Source organism: Rhinatrema bivittatum, chromosome 7 (genome assembly GCF_901001135.1).
Source record: "Rhinatrema bivittatum chromosome 7, aRhiBiv1.1, whole genome shotgun sequence".
NCBI classification, from domain to species: Eukaryota; Metazoa; Chordata; class Amphibia; order Gymnophiona; family Rhinatrematidae; genus Rhinatrema; species Rhinatrema bivittatum.
The window spans coordinates 31,007,229-31,028,233 of NC_042621.1; the positions used below are offsets into that span (position 1 = coordinate 31,007,229).

The following is a 21,005-nucleotide window of genomic DNA, read 5'->3' on the forward strand; positions in this document are numbered from 1 at the left end:
AGGAAAGTTCCCTCCGAGGCCGCTCTGAAATCGGAGCGGCCTCGGAGGGAACAGGCAGCGCGCGCTGGGCTTGGCGCGCGCAGTTTGCACAAATGTGCACCCCCTTGCGCGCGCTGACCCCGGATTTTATAAGATACGCGCGGCTACACGCGTATCTTATAAAATCCAGCGAACAAAAGTACGCGCTCGCGCAAGTATTTAAAATCTGCCCCTATATATATTGTACAAAATGTCTTCTGTCAAGGCAAAACAAGCAGAACTATAGCCTTAAATACCAAATGTATGGTACTCTTTAAGAAATCTAGAGACAAGTTGCAAATCACTGTTTTAGCCAGACAGATGTACCATGGTAAGTCACGCTTCTTTTTAGAAGCCTTTGAGGATCCCATCAGAAAGCCATATGGATATCTCATCGTGGATTTAGATGCTATGACCCCTGAGTATTACAGACTGAGGACAAACATCTTTCCACCAGAATGGACCATGGCATATTGTGAAAAAACACAGCCCCTCCATAAAAAGAAGTGAATATATATTCTCCCCCCCCACATATTTGTTTTGTGTGTCCCAGAGACCATGTCTGCTCGCTTAAAGCGGAACCTAGCTCTTTTAAATCTTTTAGTTAAAGCCTCTCCGCAGCAGAGAAAAGTTATCCTAAATGCCGCTTCTAATGATTTAGTGGGGGCCATAGCGGAGATCGCATTAAACACTCTGAAAGGTAATATTCCTTTATCACAACAGCAGATAAACATCTTGAAAAGGACACGTCAAGCCATAAGGATTCTGGGTGATAAAAGAATAACACGTAAAAAAAGAAAGAAGCTGGTGAAGCAGTCGGGGAGTTTTATCGGGCCTCTGCTAGGCTTTGTATTACCACTCATCACAGGTCTTTTGAGCGAAACACTAATGCAGTACACAGAAAAAATGAATTTAGTGCCTAGTCAACAACTTAATCATTTGAGAAGTCCTTCAGTTCTTGAGGAAAATATTAGAACCACTGCAGCTCAAAGACTCGATGAAGAAATGAAAGGTATACTTCAAAGTTCTGGTATGTCTGAATATGAGAAAGCCAAATGCTATTCAGAAGTGTTACAGCGCTATCTGGTGCTTAACAGACATGGAGAAATGGAAAAAGAAAGAATAAATCTGTATCTACTCCTACAGGATGATACAGCAACGTCTGCATTTCTAGAGCATAATAGCCCTCCAGACCCCATTCTGCAGGAAGTGTTAAATAGTATCAGCATGTGCTATAGAAAAAATGCAGAAGTACTTCTCAATAAACTGTTAAAGAATAAGGACATTGCATCCTGGGAGAGTAATGGGACTTTTGTATACAAAGGAAAGCCTGTAAGTGGCTCTAACCTATTAGTCCTGGTTCGTGGAGCTACACAGACCCGTGCTCTTTCACAGAGGAGGATACCCAAAGGCTGGGGAGAGTTTATGCAAACCCTGGCAGAACTAAACACGCCCTCCACCTCATGGGTGATCCAGCCAACAGGGATTTGTTGGTACAACTCAAGGAAAATCCTTCTGCGACAACTGCTGAAATGTCCACAAAGACTGTCAAGTGCAAAGACCCCCTTTCCCGTAAAAGATGTAAAGTACTTGACACATACAAATGGTTGAATGGGTAATTATATCTTTTCAATAAAAAAGACTTTTAAAAAAATAGACTATAGACATTTGGTTCATTTTTCAAAAAACTCTCAAGAGAGACATTGTTTTTATTTAGGATTAGTACAACATTCTTGGTATGGTACACACATCTGGGGGGCATTAAACAGACAGCGAAAAGATCTAGACATACAATATGTTCTCTGTTGTGTTTTACAAATTGTAAAACCATTTTGTCATTTTGCAGTGGTTCTTCAGAATACAATTTTAAAATATTTTCAAAAGACAGCCCTTTACAGCGCTGAGGTAGGAAAACACACAATGGTTACCACAGGTTGTAGATACCGGGTGTTGCAATTGTTTGCTGCTGTATAAAACATCCTCACAATGTTTATTGAAAAAGTTCATAATACTGTTAGGGAAGAACAAGCTATCAGGCTGTTGCCCATAAGAATCAAAAAATTCTCCTGTGCCATTTTCAGTCACATATATTGCTAACCAGTGTTCTCCAGGAAGGTTGTGGGGGTAGGTATTTACCATCAAGCTTGCAGGTTTCCTTTCTATTTGTACATCAGACAGCCAGTCACTGGGCAGGACGTCTACAAAAGATTTTGTAACATACAGATCATTCTTTAAAATTCGGAAGATCTGTACGGTATTCATCATCATCATAATCAAAAAGGACGTTCCTTCTGTGGTTAATTTTTATCACGTTGTCAAAGACACCATACATAATCATATTCACCGTGTGTGGCAAAGCTTTGTCAAAATGGATTTCAGCCAGCAGATTACCAGTTTTAATCAAAGAGTAGTAGTCTGTGCACTCTTGGTCAGGTGATAGGTCAAAGGCCAGTAAGGTATAACTTTGGTAGAACTCGAGACGACCAATCAAGAGAGCACTGTCTTTCAAATGTTTACCCGATGCTTGAACCAGCTGCATGTATTCTCTGACACAACAGCCATTATCGAAATCCAGTTGGAGAGGTTTCCCAGGGACTTGCTCACCATCCACATACAGTGCAGCAAAGTTAATATCGTAATGTTTAAAACTGAAGGGGTTTTTAGAGTAATTACCGCTGAAAGCATCATTATCCACAAAGCCCAATACGATAATTTTGGGTAGCTGCCCCAAATAGAGGTTTTCCTGGTTAGTCACATGGGCGCCAGCCGGTATGCTAAAGACTTTCAGACCGACACGGTCCACGGCGTACTTGACATTAGCTCTCAGCAGTGCTTCTGCATGCCGCAAGCACACTCCCGGGGATACTTTCACTCTCCTTACAAAGAGGGCTGCAGATAAAATAAGGAGTTTATACTTCTCATCGGCATCTCCGCTCATTAAGCAGAACATATCTTTGTTCCGCATTAGTTTAATTTTCACATCCACGCCATTTATGAGCAGCTTTTCTTGAAAAAAACAGATTGCTATGTAAATGTCCCAGAAGCTCTATTTATGGCTAATTGCTATAAAAAAAAAGCTCTTTTGGTAAAACCAGTATTACGGGTCCCCATGTCTCTCACATCGTGGTTTCCGGCTGTGTCTTTATAAAACAGACCGCTTGTAAACTGTGTTTTGAGAGGACCCTCACCATAATTGAGAAGCTCTGTAGGGGTAACAATTGTTGCTCTGACTGAGTCTGTCTCTGAGAGTGACATCCAGCTGGCTAAAAATAGAGGCTATTAGATAATTCACGAGAGCTACTTTGGCCCCTACATCAAGATCGGACCCATCTTCTTTCACAATTTTACGTGTTGTTCAAATCCAGATAATCCTCGCCATGTCCGGCTATATAAAAATCTAAAGGGGCTGTTTCTGTCAAGGCAGATAATGGCGGAATCTCCACATAAATACTTTTTTCTATGCTGGTTTGTGTGGGGGCCAGTTGAAACAGATCCAATTCTGATTTCAAGCATTCTTCAGTCCCCTGATGTACAGAAGCCATAGTTTTTTTAGAATATATCTTGCTTCTTGGTGGAGAGGTTTCTCTTCTTAGCCTTACGGTTGACTCATTTGGTCTTCTTTGTTTTAAAAGGTTCAGGAGGCCCCTGTTGATTGCTTCTCTTTCTTTTAACAGCTCTTCTAATAACCACTAATCCTGACCCCTCCTGCTCTGTGTTATTGTTCATTTTATTCAGAACGGCTGTTGTGACACGGCCCATAACATCTTTGGCGATGTTTTTGCTGCACTTTTCACATGAGGTTTAACAATCTCAAAACCACTTTTCAAAAGAGGTATTGCTTTTCTAAAGAGACTATGAAACACACTGCCAATCTCCGCCCCGAACATGACCAGAGTGCCGTAATACCCCGAAAGGCTGTGACCGGCCTGTGCTGCATAGTAATTTCTATATGCGGCAGGGTCCCCATAGTCATTAACCACAACCATTTTAAAAAATAGTTTTCCAGGGTCATAGGTGTAGCTTAAGGATCACTTTCCCATAGCAAAATGAGACGTGTTGGTTCTGGTCTATCTTTATTTCAAAAGTTATGGTGTCTATGTGCTGCTTGTACACAGGGACATAATGCAGTTTATCATAAGTGAAGGTGATAAACTCGTCCTTACCCTCTTTAATAGGAACACAGCGAAATAGCTGCACAAAATAGTCTCTCACCAGCTGGTGCTCTACAATATCTGTGTACAGGTATAGGGTATTAAACCCGCCTGTGATATCCGTTGGAAATAGCGAGCGCTTCATATTTGCTTTAGCTTCTAGCCCCAAAATGGTCGCTAAATCATCCTCTGCAGAAATTACTGCATTGTCCTTTGACTTTAATTTGATTCTTTGGATATTGGGGTCATAAATGATTCGTGGAGGCATGGGTTTAAGGAGACTGTTCATGTTGTGGTTCATTTGGTCCACCAGGTTTTGAATGGTTGCATAATACCCTCTTCGTACAACAAAGTGGTGACAATATACTTATTGTTGCGGTCCCGGTCACTAGTCTAGCGACCGGGTCCTTACCTTGTTTCCTCCGCTCCAGGCTGCGTCAGGAACCGCCGTGTTTCGGGCCTTCTGGGCCGCGTGGCAGCGGCGTCTCCACGAGGGAGACGCCGCCGAGGCCCGCTCCTTACTCCGCCCCCCTCTGAGGCACGCGCGCGCGAAGAGGGACCTTTTAAAAGTCCAGCACCCGGAAGTGCTGGACAGCCCCCTGGATGACGTTAGACGCCGGCAAAGTATTTAAGCAGGCGTCTGCCTGCAGAGAACTGCCTTGCAACGAGGTCTCTCTGTTAGTGTCTAGTTGCGTTCCTGTTGTTCCTGTGTTGGTTCCTGCTGTTCCTGAATCTGCTCCTGCTGTTCCTGTGCCAGTCTCGGCTGCTCCTGATCCAGTCCCTTGGTTTGATTCTTTGGCTCCTGACTCCGGCTTGCTTCCGACTCTCTGTGCCTGCCGCCTGCCTCGACTTTTGGATCGTCTTCTCATCTCTTCTCACTGCCGTCTCCTAAATCCCAGCGGTCCAGATCCCTACGGGCTCCTCCTGGGGGGATCTTGGACTTCCACTTGGACTTCCAGTGGAGAAGATGGAATCTTCTCCACTTGTCTTGCTACCGTCACCTAAGTCCCAGCGGTCCGGATCCTTACGGGCTCCTCCTGGGGGGATCTCCAGGGTGAAGACTCCACCTGTGCCTCTGCCGTGGTTCCGCCTCCTGGCCTACCTTCTTCAGCAGAGCCTTCTGTTCCGCCAGGCTGGCCCAAGGGTCCACCGTCCAGTCCGCAACACTTATGGTCTTCTTTAATATTATCCCATGTGTTTGGGTACTGTATTTCCACCAGCCCCACTTCCCACAGATCCTGTAGGTCCAAAGGCCTGGCTATTTGTGTGGTGAAATTAGAGCTGGTGTTTTGTGGAAATATTCTCACAGAGGCATTACTAGGCAGCGTTATGTAACACCCCCCCCCCCCCTTCATTCATTTTTTTTTATTTTTACGATACAAGGCCTTTTCAAATCAAACGTCTTGAATCTCTGATGCTTTTATCCAACTGCTAAATTTTTCAGGCCACCCTCGCCATTTCACGAAGCACTGCTTGTTCTTACCTCTCCCTTTTACCTTTAGAACCTTATCAACGCGGTATATTCTGTCCTGTTGAAGGCTGACTTTCTATAATTCTTCAGGACAAAAAGAACCTTGAATGGCTTCCTCACCATAATTTTGTATCTTGTACACTGATTTCTGCTCCCTGTTTAAGACATCAGTTATTATAAATATCTCATCTGTCCATGTTTGTTCATAAATTTTTTTAAATTTCCCTTTAGTTTTTGACAGTCTAACATGATCCCCCTTTTTAAAAAAAAAAGGCTTAGAGGTTCATGTTTGTTGTTATTGCTGTAGATTACTTTCCAGAACCACAGAGAGTTTGAGGCTGTTACATCGATGGAGCGGGCCTGTATTTTTCTGTGTAAGCTTTGGTTATAACTGTTCACAAAAACCTGAAACACATCTTCATATCGAAAAGTGTTGCATGTTGTAAAGTATCACCACATTTTGGATTTTAAAGTCCTGTTAAATCTCTCCACAACTGCTGCCTTAACATCGTTGTTGGTCACAAAATGATGAATGCCTCTGTATTTTAACAAACTCGTCACAGAGCTATTTAAAAACTCTTTAATTTTGTCTGTTTGTATTTTGTTGGGAACACGGCTGCCTTTAAATATATTTTCAAATGCCTCGGCCACTTCACGACCTGTTTTTGTTTTTAGGCTTACAGCCCATGCTATTTTGACAAAACATCTATTACCGTTAAAATGTATTTGTAGCCGCTGTTATAACCAGACAAGGTGGTCAGGTCAACCAGATCTGCTTGCCATTGCGCATCCATATCAGACACTATGGTTTTATTTATTTTAAAATGTACCCTAGCAGGTTTGTGTAGCGAATAAGCATCTTGATCTGTAAGCCAATCAGTCACTTGTTTTTTGGTCACTGCCTGAGTACATGTTTTAACAGTCTGAAAAAGAGGATTTATACCAGTGTCTGGGTCATAATAAATTTTCTTTAAAATCATGCTTGTTTTATATGGCTGTAAACACAGAGGTCTGTTTTTTAAAAGAAAAATAAATCCTTCTTTTATCTACCTTTGCAGACCCCCCACACCCTGCTGTTAATTATCTTCTGTTCAGATTTCACTCTGCCAGGATATGGAAAGTTGGGGGTTGGGGCATGCGTATCGACAGTAAGGGGAGGAGGGAAGGGGGGTAGATTCTCCCTGTCTCTGTGTACAGAATGAGAGAAAGCTTCCTGCCACCTCACAGCTAGTAACTTTTAAAACAGAGGGGCTAGAAAAAAAAAAGCATGCTTCTGGCTCTGTCATCATTAAAAAGCATCAGGGACATTTCTGCTGATGTTATAAAGGGTGTATTTTTTGGGGAGGCGGTGTGGTGAGGGGTGGACTTCCTGTGATGTTATACCCGTGACATTATTGGGGGTTTGGCTTGGGGGATTTGAGTGACAGCATACCCATAGACTACTCCGGTTTTGCATGTTTTGGGCATACCTATGCAAAATACATTGCATGCAGTTCACTACCTTTTGTTTCTTTTAAAATATACCCTAGCAGGTTTGTGTGGCGAATAAGCATCTCGATCTGTAAGCCAATCAGTCGGGATTTATACCAGCAAAACTAGCTACAGTGCCTGGGTCATAATACATTTTCTTTAAGATCTGCTGGTGCCTGCTTGTTTTATATGGCTGTAAATACAGAGGTCTGTTTTTTTTTAAAAAGAAAACCAAATCCTTGTATACAGAATGAGTCACAGTTTCCTGCCACCTCACAGCTAGTAATTTTTAAAACAGGGGGGCTAGAAAAAAAGCATGCTTCCGCCTCTGTCATTATTAAAAAGCATCAGGGACATTTCTGCTGATGTTCTAGGGGCCACATTTTTGGGGGTGGTTTGGATTTTGTATTGTAATTCCGGTGAGATCATCAAAAACAGCCAGAGTCCATTAAATCTGTCATCATTAAAAGGTGACAGGGCCTTTTCTGATGATGTTCTAGGGGGTGTGTTTTTGGGGTTGTGGTGAGGGTGTGGACTTCCAGTGATGTCATATCTGTGACATCATAGGGGGTGTGGCCACCAGTGACATCATAGGGGGGTTGGTTTGGGGGCCGGGCTGGCAGGGGCCTTTCCATTCACTTCTATTGGGGGGAGGAGCATGGGCGGGGCCTGGGGCAGAGCTAGAGTTGGGGCCAGGGGCAGGAGGGGGCATGGTCAGGGACGGGAGGGGTGGAGTTGAGGGCGGGAGGAGGGGGAGGGGCCAGGCTACAATCCCATTCACTTCTATGAGGAGTGGGAGGTGTGTGGGCGGGGCGTAGACCGGAATTGATCGCTGATTGGCTGCTGTCATCATTATCTCACCTGTCAATCAGTTTGATTGATCGTGTACCCACAGACTACTCATGTTTTATGGCAAAAAATTATTTTGTTTTTAAGCTTTTCTATAGATATACCTAACCTGAACATTTGATGATGTAGGTTGAATGATTCAGGAAATAATGTGTACATGGACTAACAGATAAAGCGAATACATAAGTAGTAATGGGGAGGATTTTAAAAGGATTATGCGTGTAACTGCGAATACCCGCTCCTGCGTGCGCCGAGCCTATTTTGCATAGGCCCGGCGACATGCGCAAGCCGCGGGAAGCACGTATGTCCCGGGGCTTAAAAAAAGGGGCGGGCAGTGGGTGGGGCAGTCCTGGGTGGGGGCGGGCCTGAGGCCTCAAGCACAGTGGCCATGCTGGGGGATCGCGTGGCAGCACGCACAACCTACGCCTGCTCAGAGGCAGACGCAACTTATTTAACAAAGGTCAGGGGGATTTTTAGTTAGGGCTGGGGGGCGGAGGGAACAGGGAAAGCCATTGGGGTTCCCCTAGGGCTCAGCGCATGCAAGGTGCACAAGTGTACAGCCCCTTGCGCGCACGTTATAAAATCGGGCGTAGATTTGTGCGCACCGGGTTGCATGCACAAATCTATGCCCGCGCGCAGCTACTAAAATCTGGCCCAATTTCTTTAGAAACAATGTGCCTTAAACAATAGACAACTTAAGAATATAAAACATGCCATACTGGGTCAGAACAAAGGTCCATCAAGCCTAGTATTCCGTTTCCAACAGTGGCCAAGCCAGGTCACAAGCACCTGACAGGATCCCAAGTTGTAGATAGATTCCAAGCTGCTCATCCCAAGAATAAGCAATGGATTTCTGCAACTCTACCTCAATAATGGTTAATGGACGTTTCCTCCAGGAACTTGTCCAAACCTTTTTTAAACTCAGCTACACTAATTAATTTCACCACATTCTCAAGCAATGAATTCCAGAGCTTAATTATGCATTGAGTAATAAAATATGGAAAATGGAAACTGAGTAGCAGCTTGCTCAGCATCATACAGATTCCTTTCCACATATGCTCAGAAGCTTTTTCTAGAAAGCTCTCCAAACATGACCTATAGTGTGCCTCCACTGAGGTTGCTTACTGTCTGAGAATCGAAAAACATTATTTACTCTGAAATAGTAAAATTGGTCTATTTTTAACCAAGTGCTTTGTAAAGTAGTAATTTTATTAAATCAGTCTTTTTATTATGCAACATTTATATTTTAAGACAATATCACATCTAAAACACTAATGAAATTTCAGAATGTTCCACCTAATGTTTTCATAAGAAACCAAGTTGACTTTACACTCACACCTACCATACTTTCTGCCAGTAGAGAATGGAAACTAGTAATACAAAGTATCATAAAAGTTTATATTCTCCACAAAAATACTTTTATAATAGTCACTTGCTAGCTGACGAGGACATTTTTTAAACTGGCAACACAGAAGAACAGTTTAACTCTACTATAATGCTGTTTGATCATACAACAGTGTTACTGAGAATGAGTGTCTTTGGATTAACTTTTGCTGGGAGTATTGCACAAGATGTTTTCAAATTAATGTCTCCTGCTTGAAAGTATGTAGATGCAACTATTATGCAACCAGGATAGGCCAATCCACTTGTTTTACATTCTTTAAGAGTACTAATGAATATAATTTTCTACATATTAAACTGTTTTATACCATCAACAGGTTATCTTCGTACGTTGATGCAACCTCATCTGTTTTAGCTCTAAACTGGCTACTGTTCTTATGTACTTTTGGTGTTGTATCAAACAGTTGCATTCCTCTTTTGTCACGTGGGTACAGTTTGGGGTAGATATCTCCATTTCTATGAGCTTCCCAAGGCTGCTGTGGAATGCAAGAGTTTCTACAAAGGTTTTCATTTGATGTATTTGTTGTCTGGTACATTTCTCTATGCCGAAGACAGTGATTTACTTCCCTGTTGCCAAAGTTAATCTGTTCTGGATTGTTATTCATTGATTCCATCATTAGAAAGTTACTGCTAATGTCCTATAAAATATAAGATAGTTGTAAATACATATTTGCTCTTTATTTATATAATATGCTGAAAATAAAGTGTATACATAAAGTTGATTTCCTTTTACAGGCATTTTCCAAGGCTAAAGCAAATGTTGCTTACCTGTAACAGGTGTTCTCACAGGAGAGCAAGATGTTAGTCCTCACATATGGGTGACATCATCAGGATGGAGCCCAATCACGGAAAACTTCTGTCAAAGTTTCCAGAACTTTGGCTGGCCCCTACTGGGCATGCCCAGCATGGCACTAACCCTGCAGCCAGCAGGGGTCCCCCTTCAGTCTTATTTGAAAGCTAGAGGCCGTGCCAAAATAAAATAACAAAACGTTACGAACCCAACACCGGGTTTCGTGAGGACTAACATCCTGCTGTCCTGTGAGAACACCTGTTACAGGTAAGCAACATTTGCTTTCTCACAGGACAAGCAGGATGGTAGTCCTCACATATGGGTGAGTACCGAGCTGAGGATGTCCGAACATGCAGCAAATGTACCCAACGGCGTGCAACAGGCACAACAAGTGGGGTAGAATTTTATAGAGGGCATCCTGAACCCCACCGGGCAGGCGGAAGGGTGTAGGTACGTTACGTTGGAAATAAGTTACGCAGGACAGACTGGCCGAAGATAGAATCTTGTCTTCCGGCTTTGTCCAAGCAATAGTGGGCTGCAAAAGTGTGGAGAGAACTCCAGGTGGCAGCCCTGCAAATGTCAGGAAGCGGCACCGAACATAGGTGTGCTACTGAAGTCGCCATGGCCCTCACAGAGTGTGCTTTAACACGGTCTTGAAAAGGAATGCCTGCTTGCTGGTAGCAAAGAGATATGCAGTCCGCCAACCAGGAGGAGAGAGTCTGCTTACCCACAGGTTGCCCTAATTTGTTGGGATGGAAAGAGATGAATAACGGAGTGCTCTTCCTGTGGACAACTGTACGGTCTAGATAGAAAGCTAGAGCCCGTTTACAGTCAAGGGTATGCAGAGCCTGTTCCCCTGGATTGGAATGGGGACTGGGAAAAAAGGTAGGTAGTATGATGGATTGATTAATGTGAAACTCTGAAACTACCTTGGGTAAAAACTTAGGGTGAGTGCGGAGTACCGCCCGGTCTTGCAGGAGTTTAGTGTAAGGCAGATAGGTAACTAGGGCCTGTAACTCACTAACCCTGCGAGCTGAAGTGATAGGTAATAGGAAAATCACTTTCCATGTGAGATATTTTAGGTCACAGGAGTGAAGAGGTTCAAATGGTGGTTTCATGAGCCGACCAAGAACCAGGTTAAGGTCCCAAGAAGGGGCCGGAGGACATAAAGGTGGCTTGATATGGAGCAAGCCCTTTAAAAATTGTGTTACGAGGGGTTGTACTGATATAGGGACATCCCCGACACCTTTATGGAAGACGGCTACCGCACTGACATGCATTCTAATGGAAGAGGTTTTTAGACCTGACTCTGACAGATGCCAGAGATAGTCCAACAACCTTGGGATTGGACAGGAAAAGGGATCAAGGGACTGCGAAGTGCACCATGATGTGTACCTTTACCATTTATAGGAATAAGATTTTCTTGTGGAAGGCTTCCGTGAAGCAATCAGGACATGAGAAACCGAATCTGAAAGGTTAAGTGGTTGAAGGATTAACCTTTCAACATCCATGCCGTCAGGGACAAGGCCTGAAGATTGGGATGGCGTAGGCATCCATCGTTTTGAGTGATCAGATGCGGGTTCATTCCCAAGGGAATGTGCCTGCGGATGGAGAGATCCTGAAGTATGGGAAACCACACATGGCATGGCCAGTGAGGTGCTATCAGGATCATGGTTCCTTTGTCCTGACGTAGCTTCACAAGAGTCTTCGAAAGAAGAGGAAGTGGAGGGAATGCATAGAGCAGACCGGTTGCCCACGAGAGGGAGAATGCATCTCTGGGCTGAGAGCGCTTGCTCCGAATGAGGGAGCAGAAATTGTTGACTTTGTGGTTCTGAGGGGATGCAAAGAGGTCTGTCTGGGGATAACTCCATTGTTGGAAGATGAAGTCTGCTACCAAGGGGCTGAGAGACCACTCGTGCGGTTGGAAGACATGACTCAGTTTGTCTGCCAAGACATTGCCCACTCCCGGCAAGTAGGTGGCCCTGAGGTACATCGAGTGGGATAGGGCTTCTGCCCAAATCTGCACAGCTTCCTGACACAGAAGGAAGGAGCCTGTGCCTCCCTGCTTGTTGATGTACCACATGGCCACCTGGCTGTCCGTCTGAATCAGGATGATGTGATTTGATAGGCATTCCTGAAAAGCCCTGAGAGCATATTGCATTGCTCGAAGTTCTGTTTGGCTTCCTCTGGAGACTGTAGATTGTCCACGTGGGCTCCCCACCCGAGGTTGGAAGCGTCGGTGGTGAGGGTGAGTTGAGGATCTGGCACTTGAAAGGGCAGTCCCTGGAGAAGATTGGTCTGATCTTTCCACCAGGCGAGAGACAGACGGAGTGAGTCGGTGATGTGGACAATGGTCGACAGAGGTTGAACAGCTTGAATCTATTGTGACCTCAGAGTCCAATGCATGAACCTCATGGCCAGGTGGGCCATTGGTGACATGGACTGAGGACGCCATGTGTCCTAAAAGGACAAGGAATTGGCGAGCTGTTGCTGTATGCTGAGACTGCAACTGGTGAGCGAGAGACACGAGAGTTAGCGCTCGTTGTTGAGGTAGAAAGGCTTTTGCCTGTAAGGTGTCCAAGTCTGCCCCAATGAACGACAAGGTTTGAGATGGGACTAAATAGGATTTCTCATAATTGACGAGAAATCCTAGAGAAATTAGAGTGTGTAGGGTCAAATTGAGGGATGACCGAGCGGCTTGCTGGGTTGGAGCCCTGATTAACCAGTTCCCTGTACGTACCAGGATCAGTCCAGACACCTGGGTTGTGACTCCGCACCAGCAGGTGGAGACAGAGCAAAACTTGTCGGGCTTCCCTACATATAGTAAGGTGCCACCCACAGCCCCTCAGTCTTACTCTGTCTCCAGCAGGTGGTGCAGGGTCACTCACAGCCTCTGGGATCCCTGGGTGAAGTTAGCTAGTCAGGGATTTTTTCTTTGGTTGGATTTGGTTGGATTTGATTGGGAAAGTTTAAAAAAAAAAAAAAAAAAAAAAAAGAAGGTAATCAGAAAAGAAGAAGATTCAGCAGACTCCCCCGGCCTGGACGCCTCCCAGGGGGGTTGTAAGGTCCTGAGGGGACCATCCTCCCCTGGTCGAGGCCGCTGCTGAGGGTCGAGGGCCCGGCCTTTTGCAGGCAGCAGCGTCGGGGGTGACACCGGGGAGCCCGGTTCACTCACCCCCGCGGGAGCAGGACATCAGGACCGGGGACAGCGCAGATGCAGCGCAAGTAGAAAAAAAAAAAAAAAAAAAAAAACAAAAACAAAACAGTTCTGTTTACTTTTGACTTCGCCGGCTCTCTGTTCTTTTCGTCCTCGCCGCGGTTCGCAAGTTTTTGGTTTTAATTAAAGTAAATTTATTCACTTTGCCGTTCTTTGTTTTTGGCGCGTTAGAGGGATGCCTCGGGGCTCTTTTTTTGGTCGCGTCTGCGGTCCGGCGCGCGCGAGGCTGTTTCGCGGGGGGTTTGCCTTTCCTGCTTTTTCGGGCGGCGAGGGGCCGTCCGGGGTCGGTCAGGGGGGCCGATCTCGGAGGGTGCGATCGCCGCCGCGGGGGAGCCGGCGTGAGGAAGGCAGTGCCGTCCCGTTCCCGCTTAGCGCGGGAACGGCGGCCATTTTAAGAGCAGTGCAGGAGGCCATGAGGAGAGCTGCAGGGAATGGCGGCCTACCTCCTACACTTTTCCCCGCTGCAGCGACCACCCGGGGGCGGCTCCCAAAGGGGGGCCGCGTCGCCCGGGGAGGACAGTGCGGATGAAGGGTCCTCTGGGTCGGAGGCGTCTTTTTCAGAGGATTTTGCGCTTCGCTGGCGCAAGGTGTACAAGGAGGACCATCCAGGGCCCCGGAAGAGGACGGCCAGAGGGAGACCCAGAGGAACCTCGGAGCGGGGCGCCACTCAGGACTCGGACTGCGAGTCTACGGATTCGGAGGATGCGGATTCGTCGGTTCAGCCCCGGGGGGGGGGCAGATGAACCGGATGCAGAGGGTCCAGGTCAGCCGGGTACCGGACAGGGAACTCTGGCAGTGGTCGGCGATGTTCCTAAGGTGGTACGGTTCTTCGATGAGAGGAGCTAGCGCCGCTAATTCCGGCCATTCGCCAGGAGCTGTGTGTGCTCCACCGGTAGACCGGCAAGGGGCTAATTTCGACCCAGTACTGTTGGGCCCTTCGGTCTGGCAGTGGCTTACATTCCATTTTTTTCAGCATACTGTGGCTTACATTCCATTTTTTTCAGCATACTGTGCTGAGAATAGGACACCCCGGAGGGGGGCCTGAAGGTGAGCAAAGCCATGGATGGACGGTATGGACCTCCATCGCCTTCCGAGAGTGGACACAGCGGTGTCGGCCGTGACGAAGAGCTCGCCGATTCCTGTCACAGGGGCCCACAGCACTTCAGGATATCCAGGACAGAAAGCTGGAACTGCAGCGTAAAAAGGTTATTGGAGGTCTCGACTCTGGGAGTCCGGGCGGCTGTTTGTAATAGCGAGCGTGACTTCGCTGGGCCCAGGTACGGCTGGCCAAGGCGGGGCTCTCAGAAGAGAAATTGGCGCCAGCGGATCTCCTGGCAGCGGTGATCGCCTACAGTGCAGATGCCCGGTATGACCTGCTGCGCCCGTCGGCCAGGTCCCTGGTTTTTCAGCGGTGGCTGCTCGCCGGCCTCTCTGGCTTCGCAATTGAGCAGCGGACGGCTCTTTAAAAGCTCACCTGGGTGCGCTGCCTTTTAAGGGAAGATGACCTGATGCCATCGATCGAGGAGAACAAGGTTTTCGACTGCCAGAGGACAGGCCCGGGGCTCGCCAATCAGACTCGATTTCGAGGGAATAGAAGATCGTGGCCGCAGAGGTCGTCCGGACCGTCCTACAGGCCTCCTCCCGAACGTCGTCTTGGTCTCAGTCCTTTCGGAATAGACGGATCGGGAGGCAGAGTGGACCCTCGGCGGGAGCAGGGTCCAAGGGGCCCCAATGAAACGAGGGCGGTTCATTTCTCGGCCCAAGTTCGGACGGATGTGCCGAACGTAGGTGCCAGGTTGGCATTGTTTTCCGGGGAGTGGACCTAAACAACATCGGACCAGTGGGTCCTCAGCGTGATAAGTTAAGGTTCCGCCTTAGTTTTTGTACGAGTTCCTGTAGACTAGTTTTCTCGTGTCCCCGTGCAAGGGCTGCGTCAAGCGCAGCGCGAAAGGAAGCTCTTCGGCGGCTGGATGCCCTGGCCGCAATAACTCTCGTGCCTCATGAACAGCAACAGCAAGGATAGCGCCGGTGCTCCATTTATTTCATCGTGCCAAAGAAAGAGGGCATGTTCAGACCAATTTTGGAGTTGAAAGGGGTGAACAGGTGGCTTCGCATTCCACGTTCAAAATGGAGACGATCCGGTTGGTGGTGGCCTCGGTACGACCGGGGGACTGGTGGTGTTGGATCTTACCGAAGCATATTTTCATGGCGGCATTCAGCCGTTTTAGCAGAGGTTCCACAGGTTTTGCGTGCTGGGCAGACACTGCCTAGTTAGAGCTCTTCCTTTCGGTCTCACCGCCGCCCCCAGCACCTTGACCAGGGTGATGGTGGTGGTGGCACCGCCCCCAGCACCTTGCCCGGGGTGAGGGTGGTGGTGGCAGCTCAGCTCCGGAGGGAAGGATTACGGGTGCACCCTTCTCTGGACGACTGGCTCATCCGAGCAGAGTCCGAAATACAGTGCCGGCAGGCGATCGGCAGAGTCCTACAGCTCTTGTGTTCCCTCGGATGGGTGGTCAATCTGGCCAAGAGTCGGTTGGTGCCCACTCAGTACTTGGAGTATCTGGGGGCGCTGTTCGTTACCACACAGAGCACGGTGTCTCTCTTCTCGGCGCGGGTGCTCAAGCTGCAGTGTCAAGTGGGACGTTTGCTGTCCATTTGTATGCTCCTGGTTCGCGACTACCTGATGGTTTAGGCTCTATGGTCTCTATGTTAGCCGTGGTGCCCTGGGCGTTTGCGCATCTGCGTCCGTTGCAATCAGCATTGCTCTCCCGTTGGAAGCTGGTGTCGGAGGATTTCAGCTTCCGCTACAGCTCCTGGACGAGGCAAGGGACAGTCTTCAATGGTGGTTCCATACCAACCGTCTGATGGGCGGAATTCACTTACTAGTACCCAACTGGATGGTGGTCCTGACTGATGCCAGTCCTCTCCCGGGTTGGGGAGCGGTCTGCCTGGAACACTCGGTACAAGGTTAGTGATCCAGAGCTCAGGCACGGTGATCCGTCATTCGTCTGGAGACGTGGGTAGTAACGCTGGCGCTGCATTCCTTCCTTCCCCTAATCGGGGAAAGGCGGTCAGGGTGTTGTCGGACATTGCGACAACTGTGGCGTTCATCAACCCCCAAGGGGGGACAAGGAGCCAGCTAGTGGCGGAGACCACCGCTTGATGTGCGGGGCGGAGCGGAACCTCAGCAGCATCGCGGCGTCTCACATCGCCGGAGTGGACAACGTCCAGGCGGGCTTCCTCAGTCGCCGTCATCTGGATCCAGGAGAATGGGAATTGGTGGACGTTGAGTATCGCCTCATCTGCAAAAGGTGGGGTCCGCCACACTTGGATCTGATGGCCACCGCTCAGGACAGGAAGGTTCCACGATTTTACAGTCGACGGAGAGAAAGAGGTGCCGATGGAGTCGATGCTCTGGTGTTCCCCTGGCCCGCAGGCGTCTTGCCGTACGTGTTCTCTTCTTGGCCCCTGAGAGGCAAGGTCCTGCGACGGTGAGCGTTGCATCCGGCGGCCGTGTTTCTGGTACAGCCGGATTGGCCATTGGTTTGCGGATCTGTTTTGCTTGAAGGGCGCGGATCACGTCTGTCTCGCGGCATGTCGTTTGAGAGGAGGCGCTTGCTAAATAGGGAATACTCGGATGCGGTGGTGGCCACCTTGTTGAGATCTAGGAAACAGTCTACGTCCTTAGCCTATGGCCAGGTTGAGCGGTTTTTCAGGACTGGGGCAGACATCGTAGGGTGGATACTAGGTTAGATTCCGTGTCCTTTTCACAAAGTCTGTCTTGTAGTACCCTTCGGGTTCAGGTGGCGGATCTCGGTTGTCTCCGGTTCAAGGGGCAGGGGGTGTCCCTGGCCCTTCACCCGGACATTGCTCTGTTTTAGAAGAGCTAAACTTTACGTCCTCACTCTCCGCCTTTGTTTGGCTCCGTTTGAACCTATAAGGTGAACGACACTAAAGGATCTCACACTGAAGGCGGTCTTCCTTGTGGCCATAGCGTTGGCGAGACAAGGTTTGGCTCCATTTGAACCTATAAGGTGAACGACACTAAAGGATCTCACACTGAAGGCGGTCTTCCTTGTGGCCATAGCGTTGGCGAGACGAGGCTCAGAGTTGCAAGCTCTATCATGTAGGGAGCCGTTCTTATGGATCTCAGATTCAGGAGTTTCTTTAACGACGGTTCCCTCCTTTTCGCCTACGGTGGTATCGGCTTAGTTCAGTCGGTGGAGCTCCCTGTTGTATCGGCTTAGTTCAGTCGGTGGAGCTCCCTGCTTCCCGCCGGGGAGCAGTCCAGAGATGAAGGGTCTACGGAAACTCGATGTGCGTAGGGTCCTCCCTCCATCGTTCCCTGGAGGTCTCTAACCCGTTCCGAGTCTCCGACCACCTCCTTGGGTGGTGTTTTTGGACCATAGAGGGGTGGTACGGCTTCCCGGACAACTTTGCGCGTAGGCTCAAGGAGGCTATCGCTTCGGCATACATCCTTCGAGGGAAGCCGGTTACGGTGGGCCTTCGGGCTCACTCGACTAGGTCACATGCCGCTTTTCGGCCGGAGTCTTCTCAGGTGTCGCCTCAGGAGATCTGCTGAGCGGCGACTTGGCAGTCGGTCCACATTTTTCACTGGCCGTTGGATGTCCAGGCAATGGGTTCTGGGGGTTTTGGAGAGAGAGTACTCCGAGCGGGACTCTCAGGTTCCCACCCTCAGTATTGTGGCTCTGGTACATCCCAGGTGTCTGGACTGATCCTGGTACGTACAGGGAAAGGAAAATTAGTTTCTTACCTGATAATTTTCGTTCCTGTAGTACCAAGGATCAGTCCAGGATCCCGCCCGCTGTTTTTTGATCTGAAGTAACGGAGAGTCCGCTCGGTGGCTTCAGTTGTTGCGGTTGGGTTATGGTTCGTGTCCCTTGATTACGGACGTGAACCAGCCCTGGTTCGGGTGGTCTAGTTAGATACTTTGGTTGTTAAATTTGCTTTGACATTACGTAAGACTGAGGGGCTGTGGGTGGCACCTTACTATATGTAGGGAAGCCCGACAAGTTTTGCTCTGTCTCCACCTGCTGGTGCGGAGTCACAACCCAGGTGTCTGGACTGATCCTTGGTACTACAGGAACGAAAATTATCAGGTAAGAAACTAATTTTCCTTTGTCGAGATAGGGGTAGACGACTGGTTAATCAGCTTTTCTGGTTAATCAGCTTTTCTCTTTCCTGAGAAAAGCTGCGACAACCATGAGACATTTGGTAAAGACTCGTGGTGCCGATGCTAGGCCAAACGGAAGCACACGGTATTGATAGTGCTTTGGGCCTACTAAAAACCTGAGGTACTTGTGATGAGATGGAGTTATCACAATGTGTGTGTATTCTTCCTGAAGGTCCAGAGAGCAGAGCCAGTCTCCTCTTTGCAGAAGAGGTAGAAGCGAGCCCAAGGTTACCATCTTGAATTTTTCTCGCTGTAGGTACTTGTTGAGAGCAAGTAGGTCCAGAATTGGACGAACTCCCCCGGATTTTTTGGGGATCAAAAAGTATCGGGAATAGAACCCTAGGCCTTGCTGCGAGAGAGGGATGGGTTCTATTGCTCTTAACTGGAGAAGAAGGGAAACCTCCTGCTCCAGAAGGACAGAATGGTCAGATACTCTCCATGCTTGCAGAGGTGGTGAGTCCGGTGGAAGAGCAAGAAAGTTTAGGTGGTAATCCTGAGCAATGATTGCTAGCACCCATTGGTCGGTTGTGATTGATTGCCACATGCCATGAAAGTGGCACAATCAACCTCCCATCTGTATGCTTGGCAGAGGAATCAGGCTGCTGCTCTCCAATTGAAAGTCAAAAACCTGAAGCAGGCCCCGGCGGGGTTGCTGCTTGCGGCTTTTGTTTTCGGGCCTGGCGAGGCTGAGGTTTTTGAGAAGGCCTCGTAGTTCAGGACCTTGCTGGTGGAGGATAGTACTTCCTTGGACGGAAGAATGACTTCTTAGAGTCCTTCCTAAAGGTCTGTCTTGAGTGGAAGTCGGAAGGTATCGATGAGAGCTGTTTAAGGGTCTCATGATGGTCCTTTAATTCAGCCACTATTTGCTGGATCTGTTCACCTGTCTTGTACTTCTGGGCGAAGGTCAGAAGATTTGAGCCAGGCCCATCGTCTTGCCGAAATGGCAGCTGCAGACACTCTAATAGAGGTGTCGAAGATATAGTAAGCTGTTCTTATCTCATGCTTTCCTGCCTCAAACCCCTTGTTGACCAGGATTTGAAGCTGTTGTTGGCAGGGTTTCAGAGAAGTCCTGTATCTGCTTGAAAATGACCCTATTGTATTGGGTCATATACAGCTGGTAAGCAGCAATTCTGGAAATGAGCATGGCCCCTTGAAACACTCTTCGACCAATATTGTCTAGGAACTTGTGTTCCTTAACAGAAGGGGTAGATGAGTGAGGCTTCATCCTTTTTGCTTTCTTTTGAGCCGATTCCACCACCACTGAGTGGTGGTCGAGCTGAGATTTTTGAAAGCCGAGGGCTGATTGTACTAAATAGTTAGTGTCAGCTTTTCTATGGACTGGGGCAATGGATCCTGGGTTTTCCCAGTTCTTTTTGAGGAGGTCAAGAAGAACTTGATGAATGGGAATAGAAGTGATCACTTTAGGGGCATCTAGGAATTGGAGGAGCTCCATCATCTGGTGCCTATCATCCTGCTCCATCTGAAGCTGAAAAGGGACCAAGTCCGACATTTCCTTCACAAAATTAATGAAAGAAAGGTCCTCTGGAGGAGAACGCTTTCTACTTTCAGCAGGAGAGGGAGGTGAAGGTAAGTCATCGGTGTCTGTGGAAGTATCATCACCCCAGGTATCATAAGGATCAGCAGACTGACCTGTAGGACGGGAAGGGGGTTGGATACCCGAAGGCCCCGGCTGAGGCTCCGAGAAAATCGAAGGAATCGCCGGGGGCACCATGGATGGCCTGGAAGGCATCGGTGCCGGTATCGAAGGCATCGATGGCGCCGATGTGCGTATCGCCCCCGATGAATGAATTGGTGGCGAGGGACGAATTGGCATCATTGGCTGAGGCAGTACTCCCGAAGGAGGAATGCGGAACGGTGTTTCTCCTCCTGATGAAGCTGTCAATGGGGAGCGCACCGGAGTCATCGGAGACCCAGGAATCACCGGTGGAAGGGCGGTCATGAGCGCCTCCATCCGGGATAGCAGTGGTGTCAGCTCTGCTGTCATTGGGTCGGTGACCGGTTCCACTCTCGGTGCCGGTGTCAGAGGAACCTGGAGTCGTTGCATCGCCTTGTCGATGGCTTCCTGGACCAGCCGGTCCAGTTCCTCCCGGAGACCTGGAGCAAGCAGCCCCGGCTCCATGACGGAAGAGGGAGGCGGAGGCACAGTCGGAGGGACTACCTTTACAGGCGGAATCGCGACTCCCAAACCCCGATCGGGTGAGGGTAGCCTCGATGACCCGGTCGCAGTAATGGTTGGTGCCATTCCTGGACGGGGCTTCTTCGATGGTGGCTCGGACGGTGGCGAGGTCGATGAGACTTACGGTCCGACGGTCCGAGACTTACGATGCCGATGGCGATGTTTCTCTCTACGATCCCCTCGATCTTGAGGGGAAGAAACGGGAGTCAATGGCCGTGAAGACGTCGATGGCGGACGGTCACTGGAC

At 48.5% G+C, this 21,005-nt stretch overlaps 1 protein-coding gene across 1 annotated transcript in view; it reads right to left on the minus strand.

Moving 5' to 3' along the window:
• The window catches only part of TERB1 (telomere repeat binding bouquet formation protein 1), a 643,822-nt gene that overhangs the window by 322,018 nt on the left and 300,799 nt on the right, over window positions 1–21,005 (minus strand). Inside the window, exon 14 of the mRNA XM_029608198.1 lies at window positions 9,669–9,998. Coding sequence (XP_029464058.1) covers window positions 9,669–9,998 — 330 coding nt within the window. The remainder of the gene's footprint in view (window positions 1–9,668; window positions 9,999–21,005) is intronic.